The 10,668-nt window shown below is 55.2% G+C and overlaps 1 protein-coding gene across 9 annotated transcripts in view; it reads left to right on the forward strand.

Annotated features, from left to right (window-relative positions):
• SMARCA4 (SWI/SNF related, matrix associated, actin dependent regulator of chromatin, subfamily a, member 4) overlaps positions 1–9,547 on the forward strand; it is a 90,735-nt gene extending 81,188 nt beyond the window's left edge. For 5 of the 9 annotated variants that reach the window (XM_047097138.1, XM_047097137.1, XM_047097140.1 and 2 more), the window contains 5 exons: positions 5,128–5,236; positions 5,712–5,813; positions 7,239–7,371; positions 7,510–7,652; positions 9,032–9,547. In XM_047097138.1, the coding sequence (XP_046953094.1) occupies positions 5,128–5,236; positions 5,712–5,813; positions 7,239–7,371; positions 7,510–7,652; positions 9,032–9,064 (520 nt within the window). In that variant the 3' untranslated portion in view covers positions 9,065–9,547. Of the gene's footprint in view, positions 1–2,727; positions 3,777–5,127; positions 5,237–5,711; positions 5,814–7,238; positions 7,372–7,509; positions 7,653–7,990; positions 8,239–9,031 lie in introns of those variants that run through there. The other 4 variants (XM_047097139.1, XM_047097143.1, XR_006965310.1 and 1 more) reach the window with 3 other exon arrangements.
• The last annotated feature ends 1,121 nt before the right edge of the window (positions 9,548–10,668 follow it).

The raw sequence follows: 10,668 nt of genomic DNA on the forward strand, positions 1-10,668 counted from the left end.
CCGCGAGATCGTGACCTGGCTGAAGTCGGACGCTTAACCGACTGCGCCACCCAGGCGCCCCGATTTGGGAAATTTCAAAAAAGAATATTATTCCATGACATATAATTCTATGAAATTCAAATTTCATCGTTCAGAACAGAAGTGGTGTTGGAACACAGCCAAAGCTCACTGTTCTGCGTGTTGTCTGTGGCCACTGTCGTGCGACAGTGGCAGGAACTGAGTAGTTGTGACAGAGACGGCATGGCCCACAAAACCTAAAAGATTTATACCCAGTGGGTGGGTTGCAGAAAAAGTTTGCTGACCCATGATTTCGAGCAGCGTATGGGAAAGGGTGGGAGAAGTCCCCAACTTAGTCCGGGGGGGGGGGTGCCCAAGCCCTGCCTGCCACCAGCTCTCAAAGCCTCTCTGGTGTCTCAGTCTGTTAGGGATATGGATGGATGATGTCTTTGATGCAAAGAGGTCGCGGTTCTATCCTTTTGGGGGGCAGTGGGGTTCCCGGTAGTTGGTGCCAGTCTTTTCCAGAACAGGGCGGGGTATAGATGACCGTGCGGTGTTGGGGCGACGAAACACTCTTATTCCGAGCTGACCTTCGTCATAGCCGAGTTTGAACCCTGCTCCTTGGCCCTGAGGCTTTCACCCCAGTCTGTTTCTTTCATTCGGCTAACATTGAGTTCCTGCTGTGGACCAGGCTTCGTTCCAGGTGCCAGAGATAGAGCAGCAAATAAAACGGCGAGGTCACTGCCCTCCTGGCCCGTGTTCTAGTTCAGTGAGGACACAGACACACAGGATCTGGTAGGGTGGAATGACCACTGCTCCGGGTGACTGGCTTCATCTCTAATTCTGTAAAAGGGTTGAATTGTCCGGCACGCCTGGGCGGCTCAGTCGGTTAAGCGTTTGACTCTTGGTTCGGCTCAGGTCATGATCTTGCAGTTCTGAGTTCGAGCCACACATCGGGCTCTGTGTTGACAGTGCAGAGCCTGCTTGGGATTCTCTCTCTCCCCCTCTCTCTGCCCCTCCCCTGCTCAATCTCTCTGTCTCTCTCAAAATAAACTTTAAAAAAAAAAAAAGAAGGAAAGAAAGAAAAACATTGAATTGTCAGCGTTTCTCGAAGAAGACGCAATACCTGTGTGACAGGGCAAGAGAAACACCAAGTGCAAAAGGAAGTATTGGTAAATCGGAATTTGATTGAAAGTTAGGTCCATTCACCAAAAGACATCATCAAGAGAATAAGAAGACATGCCACAGACTGGAAAAGGCGTTTGCGGTGAACCTGTCCAGCAAAGGCCGCTCTGGGAGAGGAGAAAGACGTGAACAGGCAGTGCCGGTGACCATTCCGCCCGTGAAAGGGTGCCCGGCCTCACTGCCCGTCAAGGGACCGTGAGTTAAAACCACAGGGAGATACTGGTTCACAGCCGGGTTGTAGAAGAACCACGCTGAGGAGGGCTGACCGTGAGCGCAGCAGACAGGATGAGAACAGCCCATCTGCTGCCGAAAAAGGCAGCAGGGGGCCCCGTCCCCCCACCCGTATCTGCTGAAGCTGCACGCCCCCTACCCTGCTGTCAGGCACTTCCGGCTCCAGGCGTATTCCCCAAAGAAGTGCAAGGCAGACACTCGGACGTGAGTGTCTGCAGCCACCTGCTTCATGATACCCAGAACCGCCACCGCCCAGGTCCCGGCCAGCAGCACATAGACAGGCGGACCGTGTGGCACGTGCCAGAGGGACAAATCTGACAGCGATGAGGGAGGCGGCCAGAACTGGGAGCTTACCATGCATGATCCCGTAACAGCAAGTTCAAGAAGAGGTCAAGCCCACCCAGGTCCCAAGGGTCTGGCAGCCTGGCACACCTGAAGATCTGTGCCTCTGTCTTACGTCTCCATCATTCTTTTCCTTCTTTTTTTTTTTTTTTTTAAGTTTATTTATTTTGGGAGGGAGAGTGGGGGAGGGGTGGAGAGAGAGAATCCAAGCAGGCTCCGCGCTGCCAGCACAGAGCCCCATGCAGGATTCGAACCCACGAACTGCGAGATCATGACCCAAGCTGAAATCAGAGTCGGATGCTTAAACGACTGAGCCACCCAGGCGCCCCTCCGTCATTCTTTTTTATTACACTATGTGAGGGGACCTGGGTGCGGGTCAGAGAACTGAGGGCTACAGCTGCGTCTCCCTGGGAGCGGTGGCTTTGATGATTCTGAGGAGGTGGAGAGAAAGACGCTGATGTTAGAGGCCACGGACAGCCCACACTGGAGGGACAAGCTGCCACCAGAAGGACTTTGGGTTTTATGCTCGGGGAGGTAGGCAGCTGTGACTTGTCTACCTCTAACGCAGACGTGAGGAAGGCTCTTGGCCCCAAGCCTGCCGCCGCAGTCATGGTGGCAGGGCAGGGGTCTCCAGAGGACTCCTGAGGATAAAAAATGACATCTCGGGGCTTTGTGGATTTCCAAAAGGTCTTTGCTATTCGAGAGAGGGTGGCTTTAAAAGTCCCCCGTCGTCCTGGTGCGCTGTCCCTCTATCACATGCTCCCAATCCCAGGCCATCCGCACTCAGAGCTCACTGCACCAGAGAAACGTTAGGCAGGGTGGCCAAGCGGACCTTTATCCTCAGTGATGCCATTATTCTAGAGGTTTGTAAGACGGCCCCGTTGCTCTCTGTCCTTTCCTTTCTCCAGCAGTTTCTTAGCCCAGCGGAGGAGAGAGGGTTTTATTACAAAACTTTTTTGCACTGTATTCCAGCGCTAGAGTCCTGCTTCGTGAGCTCCTTCGAGGGCCACGCGCGTGCCAAGGCTCAGCCACCATCCTGGATGCCACCAGTGAGCACGTGTGGCCGACGGAGCCCAGCCCTCACGCCCCGTGCGGCACAGTCTCCACACCCAGTAGCGCGCTGCAGAGTGAATCTTGCGGGTCAACTGGCATCTCTAAAAAGTGAAATGGAGAAAACCTCAGTCTGTCTCACTGAGGAAGGGAGTCCCTTGTGCGAGAGAAATGCCGTTAGTGTGTCTGACCGTTCTGTCAGCATGAGAAGGAGGAGCTCTTAGGTTACGGGGGAGATCGAGGGATGCGTGCAGGTTGGTGGGCGGTGGGCTGCGGCTCAGGTCTGCCTGGCCCAAGGAGAGCGCCCAGGGCCTCCTGATACCTCCTGGCGTTTTTGGAGTTGATGCGAACAAGCTCCCGTTCTCTGTGGCCAAACCACCCCCGGCCATTTCCAGGAGAGGGGAAGCCTGCGACTCCAGGCAGGGGCCCACGGCCTGGGAACGACGGCCTGCGGGTGGCTTGCCCTCCCCTATCTGTGACCCGCTGGACCCAGTATGGGGCAGGACGTGGCTAAACGCTCAGCCCAGAAGGAAGGGGGAGGCTGGCACTCGCTGAGCGCAGGCACCCCCGCTTGGCACAACCTGAAGGACAGGCTGGAAGGCGGAGGCCCGAAGCAGGCTGCGTCTGGGCACGGCTTGCCGAACCTCCCACCTCCACGTGCTCGTTGCAGCAGTTGGAATAACAGTTTGGGGAGAACGTGTATGTCAAGTGCCCAGCCCAGAGCAAGGACCAGACGTCCCGTGTCTAGAGTACAAAAGGTGCAGGGACTGGATTCTAGCTCCTGTCGGGCCTGCACCTCGGGAGACCTCAGCCGCGGGAGGCGGGCCAGGGCACTCATGAGGCACAGGAACCCCAAATGGACAAAAAGCTTCCAGAATCCCAGCCTCAGGGAAGCTGTCTTGGCAAAGCTGCTGCTTTTCTTTTTTTTTTTAACGTTAGATTTATTTTTGAGTGAGAGAGCCAGAGTGTGGGCGGGGGAGGGGCAGAGAGAAGGAGGCACAGAGTCTGAAGCAGGCTTCAGGTTCTGAGCTGTCAGCACAGAGCCCGACGCGGGGCTCGAACTCACAGACCACGAGATCATGACCTGAGCTGAAGTCGGACGTCCAACCGACTGAGTCCCCCAGGCACCCCAAACAAAGCCACTGCTCAACGCAGTTGTGACGTTGGGAGCATCCAGCAGCAAAACCCAAAACGCAATCGTGCTGGTACTACTGACTTCCAGAATAGTAAACAAAAAGGAGAACGGGGTGCGTTCAGTATGTGCAGACAGCAGGCTGGAGAGGGTGGGCTGCTCTGTCCTTCTAGAACTCTCTTGAAAAGAAGAGAGGAAGTGCTCATGAGGAGGCCACAGTTGCCAGGAGCCAAAGGGCCTCAGCCTGCTGGCAGCACTGAGACCCGGTCATCCATCTCACAGAGGTGACTTTGAAAAAGCCAAGTTGCTAAGCAGTCGGAAAGGAGCCCAGGCCAGGGGCCAGACACTTGGGCGGTGGGACCCAGATGAAACCACAGCCAGCGTGCGTGGGGTCCTAGGTGACGAGAGAGGACCTGCAGAGCAGGGCCTCGACCAGGTCACCAGCTCCCTGGGTCCCACGAGGCAGGGTCCCTGTCCTCCAGGGCTGACAGAGCAGAAGGGGAGACTGAGCCCCTGAGAGTTGACTTCTCCCATCTGCCAGTCCTTGACGTGCCTGCTCCCTCCCTCCTCAGGCAGGCCCCAGGAGTGCTGTCCCTCCGAGCTCCTGTCCCCAGACAGAGCCAGGCGTGGGCATGGCACAGCCTGGTGGCCAAGTGGATGGCTCCCCCAAAGGCGAGGCCCAGGAGACCATGAGTGAGACCCCACCACGCCTCAGGGCCGCTCAGGATGCGGCTTTCCTCTGCTCCCCTGTGGAAAACCAGCGCTTTCCCAATAGCAAGCACCAGTAAACTGCTTTTGTCTTCTGTTAGCGTCTTTCCAGGGGGCATCCCCTGGACGGGTTTTTGCTAAATTCTCTGAAGTTCACTGCAACATAAGCAGATTTTTGTATCACACATAATTATAATTGTGATTCTGCTTCTTTCGAGTGCCAAGGCTTTTATGGTATTTGGCGACATTCCCTCCAGGGGCAGGGAGGATTGGGGTGAGGGCAGAGGCTGGATTCAGATGCATCCCCGGCCTCTCTGTGCATGGTCGCCTCTCGAGAGAATGTTTCAGAACTCACAGGAAATCACTCCTGCACGCATCGACTGTCTCACCCTTTCTGTCCTCAAACAATGGGTGCTGGCCAAGTGGGGGCTCTCCCAGCAGGCGGGGCCTGTGAGTGACGCCCACTGTGTCCCGCCTTGCAGTAGTAGTGGACGTCAGCTCAGCGAGGTGTTCATCCAGCTGCCGTCCCGCAAGGAACTGCCCGAGTACTACGAGCTCATCCGCAAGCCTGTGGACTTCAAGAAGATAAAGGTAACCCTGGCGTGGGATGTGGGAACTGGGGTTTCTCTGCAGGGATGTGCCTACATTAGTGTTTGGGGGGTCTGACCCGGTACCTTCCATGGGCATCCCCCTCTGGGAGCTACGGGGAGTGTGTGAGACATGACCAGGAGCAAACTGGGCAGAACCCAGACCGTCTGACCAGGGACCCAGTCACGGGCTTTTGGGGTTCCTCGTGGCCTCAAGAGACCCGTAGCGCAGGTTGGGGGAGAGGTTCCCACGGTCGTGTCGGTGGGCAGCCAGCGTTTGGGGCTCCTTCAGGATCACCCACGGCCTGGGCTTTGGCCAGGCAGCTCTTGTGTTCAGTGGGCCTGAGCGTCCGAGTCTAAACAGAGTCACCCGGAAGACTGGGCCGTGACCGCGTGAGGCAGAGGGACTCCCGGCCCCAGGGTCCCTGGGCACAAGGCAGATTCCCAAGGTAAGGCTGCTTCTCGAACCCTGCCCGCAGGAGCGCATCCGCAACCACAAGTATCGCAGCCTCAATGACCTGGAGAAGGACGTCATGCTGCTGTGCCAGAACGCTCAGACCTTCAACCTGGAGGGCTCCCTGGTGAGGAGGCGCCTGGGGCAGAGGGCAGCCGCTCCTAGCTTTGGCCACCTTCACAGCTAGGCCCAAGCCAGCCTGCCCCTCGCTCCATTTTGAATTGACTGATTTAAAAAAAAAAAAAAAATTCCTGGGGAGCCTGGGTGGGTCAGTCAGTTAAACGTCCGACTCTTGATCTGGGCTCAGGTCTTGATCTCACAGATTGTGAGTAAGAGCCCCACATTGGGCTCTGTGCTGACAGCCCGGAGACTGCTTGGTATTCTCTTTCTCCCTCTTTCTCTGCCCTTCTTTGACTCGTGCTCATGAGCTCTCTCTCTCTCTCTCTCTCACTCTCAAAATAAATAAAAACTTTTTAAAAATTCCCAACAACTTTGAATATTTTGCCAATTATAAATTTTTTTTTTTTCAACGTTTATTTATTTTTTGGGACAGAGAGAGACAGAGCATGAACGGGGGAGGGGCAGAGAGAGAGGGAGACACAGAATCGGAAACAGGCTCCAGGCTCTGAGCCGTCAGCCCAGAGCCTGACGCGGGGCTCGAACTCACGGACCGCGAGATCGTGACCTGGCTGAAGTCGGACGCTTAACCGACTGCGCCACCCAGGCGCCCCAATTTTGCCAATTATAAAAGCAATGTAGGGGTGCCTGGGTGGCTCAGTCAGTTAAGTGTCTAACTCTGGATTTTGGCTCAGGTCACGATCTCATAGTTTTTGAATTTGAGCCCCAAGTCGGGCTCTGCCCTGACAGTGCGGAGCCTACTTATGATTCATTCTCTCTCTCTGTCTCTCTCTCTCTCTCTCTCTCTCTCTCTCTCTGCCCCTCCCCTGCTCTTGCACTCTCTCTCTCTCAAAATAAATAAACGTTAAAAAAAAAAAAAAAAGGCAATGTATTCCTTACTAAAAGGCGCAAAGAGAATAACAAGCAGATCGGAGGAAATAAACTCAGTCCTGTCCATCCAGGATGACCTTATGAGCCATCCAGTGTACACGTTTAATTTTATTTTGAATTCACTAGGGACTCCCTTGACAGGAATTGTGTAGATACGTTCTTTCCTGCAATGAGATTAACATACACATACAACCTCACGTTAGCAAACTGTTCCTAAGTGTGTCTAGGGTAGATGCCTCCAGGAAAAGGGATTTTACACTCCTCTAAGTTTGGGGGAAACACTGCCTTAGACAAGGGACATGTGTTTCCAGTGCCTTGAAAAGCAAATGCTCTCTGGGATTCTTCAGAGGGAGGAAGGAACCTGTAGCCGTTCCTAAACTGACACACCCACCCTTTTCTCCGGGGCCATTTCATAAGCCTCCTGTTCTCTCAGGACCTGGTTGGGAAAGGGTTACTGAGATGACCCTCTACTCTGTACAGGCTGTCCTTGCCAGAGGGCAGGGCCCGTGACCCCAGCTCACTCAAACCCCACGTCTCCTTTCAGATCTACGAAGATTCCATCGTCCTACAGTCGGTGTTCACCAGTGTGCGGCAGAAAATTGAAAAAGAGGATGACAGTGAGGGCGAGGAGAGCGAGGAGGAGGAGGAGGGCGAGGAGGAAGGCTCCGAGTCTGAGTGTGAGTCCCCGCGGTGGGTGGTGTGGCAAGCCAACGTCACAGCCAGGCAGTCCCCGGCCGCCCCTGGCTCGGCTTGCCGTTCTCTCCCCAGCTCACATCTGTCTTTCTTTTCCCCCCACTTTCTGGTCCCTCCCCCAGCCCGCTCTGTCAAAGTGAAGATCAAGCTCGGCCGGAAGGAGAAGGCACAGGATAGGCTGAAGGGGGGCCGACGGCGACCGAGCCGCGGATCCCGGGCCAAGCCGGTGGTGAGCGATGATGACAGTGAAGAGGAGCAGGAGGAGGTGAGCCCCCGGAGCCCCGGCCTGAGCAGGAGCAGGTAGCCAGTGGCAGTTGGGTCTTGGGAGATGCGTCCCCATGCCAGATCCAAGACCTCTGGCACGGCCTTGGGAGGGTCAGTGCTCTAATAGCCCCCCCCACAGATGGGAAGTCTGAGGCTTAGGATCGTACATGGCACATAGCTCGAGACCCAAGTCTGTGCGACTTGGGCAGCGTTGCCTCTCCAGGACACCGGGGCCACCATGCTGAGGCCAGGGATGCCGGGTTTGTATCGGGGGTGGGGTCAGGAGACACTGGGGTTGAAGATGCCACCAGTCTGTCCCCCGTCTGTCTTTCCGAGCAGACGCAGCACCCTCGGTAGCGGAGGCTTTCAGCAGGCCCTTGCCCTGTGTAATCTATGGGGAACACCCTGAGGCCTCCGCTCGTGGCTCCGTTCCGGCCTATGTAGGATGATCTCCCAAGAATGGTAGTGGATAAAAACAAAAATGCCATGATCTGAAATTACAAGACCCGTGAGCGCTGCCACGAGTGGAATGTCGGTGCCGCGTTCCCTCCGCGTTGGGGAGAAGCTACGGGAGCATCCAGCCCACGGTGGGCATTTTTGTGGGCATGGGGGGGGGTGGCAGACCCACCCGCTGGGTTCAGATACGCTTTGCCCTCTGGCTGTGGCCGGGATGTTCGGCCCTTCCCTGCGCTGGGACCTGGGATGTTCACTTCACTTTTGAGCCTCAGTTTCCACTTCCACAAAGCAGGGAGGTCGGGAAGATTACATGGTGCTTGGCCCAGCGAAACTGCCTCGGGGCCCTTTCATCGTTGCTATTTTTCTCATGCCATTTTCAAGGATAGCAGCAAAAACTGCTACCTCGGAGTAAATCTGACTGTAGACATACATGATGACCTTATGAGGAGGACATTAGTGGTGTCCTGAACATGGAGGGCTGGCCTGTGTTTCTGGAGAGGAGGGTCTGGGCTGTAAAGCTCCCCATCTGCCCAGCAAAGCGTTTTGTGGCCCTTACCAAGCTGTTTAAACCGTTCACACAGAAGAGCAGACCTCTTACGTAACCAAGGTGGTTTTGATGCCACAGGTCGGGGGCACAGGGATAGGCACACGGTGGCGGGAGGAAGCAGAGAAGGCCCAGTGAGCCTCCCAGATCTCGAGGAAGAGTCGATGGAGGCGCGGAGGCCAGTCCTTGGGAGCAAATGACATTGAGATTTGGCCGTGGCAGTGGGGGTGAAGCCAAAGGGTGCCCCGCCCCTGGCCTCACACCCAGCCAAGGCTGTTCAGTTCCCGAACGTGCTTAGAGCCCAGGTAGGCCCTGGGGGAGGGGATGGGTGCCCTCGGCTGCAGGGCTGACTTGTGCTCTCTCCTCCTGTCCCTCTCCAGGACCGCTCAGGAAGTGGCAGCGAGGAAGACTGAGTCCCAACATTCCAGAGTCTCGACCCCGGGCCCCTGGTTCCAGAGCCGAGGCGGCGTAGCCCTTAGCAGTAACGGGTAGCAGCAGATGTAGTTTCAGACTTGGGGGAAACTGTATAAACGAAAATCTTCCATATTTATACGGCAGAGAAGATGTAGGACTGTTTGTGTCTGGCCCCGTCCCGGCATCAGTAGCGTTTGTAACAGCATTAACTGTTTAAAACAAGAAAAAAAAAAAAAAAGAATTATGAATTGGGGAACACGCGACACCTGGTTGTCTTTCCTTTCCCGGCAGTACTGTTGCGGCCGCAGTTTGGAATCACTGTAGTTTAAGCCGTGGATGCATGTTTTTGTAGCCGTCCACTCCTTGTACTGTATTTTATCGGACAGGTCAGACTCGCCGGGGCCGGGGTCCGCAGGCCCGGCGGGGTATGTCAGTGTCACTGGATGTCAAACAGTAATAAATTAAACAGATGAGAAAACTCACAGCCTTGCCTTCCGGTGGACTCATTCCCTGCTCCCTGCATGGTGGTGAATGCCTTGGGGGCGTGGGGGGGGGTGGGAGGGCGCCTCGCCTCGGCCAGGGCCCTGTCCTCCCGTCACCAGATCCCACAGGACCCACTCCACAGGGAGGACACCGAGGCCCAGGCGGAGGAGAAGGACTTGCGCAGTCCTCATACCATCAGATCTGCAGCTCAGGCTCCCAGAGCAGACAGCTCAGGGCCTTCCCTCCCCGCCTGCAGCCAAGGCGGGGCCGGCAAGACAGCCATGTAAACGGGCAGGTGCCACACAGAGGCCCGGGCTGTTACCTGGGAAGTCCAGGGCATTGTGGGAGCCCAGATCATCAAAGAGAGCTCCCAAGTCCAGAACTTACGTTGTTCTTTTCTATGCTTTTCGTCTCTTGATTAAGATCCTCTCTTCATGAGTCATTGCCATCGCATTTGCCTCTCGTTCTTCAAACACTGTTCCCTTCAGTTCCTTGAACATGTTTATAATGGCTGCTTTGAAGCCCAACATCTGGACGCCCTCAGAGAAACGTTCTGTTGACCATTTTCCTCAGTGTAAGTCATGCGATTTTTTTTTGTTCAAAATGGACATTTTATTTGTACTTATTTTTTGTTTTTAAATTTTTTTTAATGTTTGTTTTTGAGAGAGTGTGAGCGGAAGAAGGGCAGAGAGAGAGGGAGACACAGAATCTGAAGCAGGCTCCAGGCTCTGAGCTGTGGGCACGGAGCCCTATGCAGGGTTTAAACCCACCAACGGTGAGATCATGACCCGAGCAGAAGTCGGACACTTAACCGACTGAGCCACCCAGGTGCCCCAAAATGGACGTTTTAAATAACATATTGTAACAACTCTGAGTCATTCCCTCTTCCCCCATGAAGAATTTCGGTGGTGACGGCTCTACTTTCTTTGTTCAGTGATTAACTGATCTAACCCTGGAGAGTGTTTCCCCCACAGCGTGTAGCTGCTGATGTATCTGCTCAGTTTTGGGTTTTGGTTTTGAAGCAGGTTTCCTCTAGGAGGCGCCCCTGGTTCGGCCTCGCTTCCAGATTAGCCAGGGACAGCCACCTGAGAGTCACAGAGGCTCCGTACTGGTGGCCCTG

Source organism: Lynx rufus, unplaced genomic scaffold, assembly GCF_022079265.1.
Source record: "Lynx rufus isolate CCGP_SWC_20201006 ecotype Redwood Valley unplaced genomic scaffold, mLynRuf1.p SCAF_4, whole genome shotgun sequence".
Classification (NCBI taxonomy): Eukaryota; Metazoa; Chordata; class Mammalia; order Carnivora; family Felidae; genus Lynx; species Lynx rufus.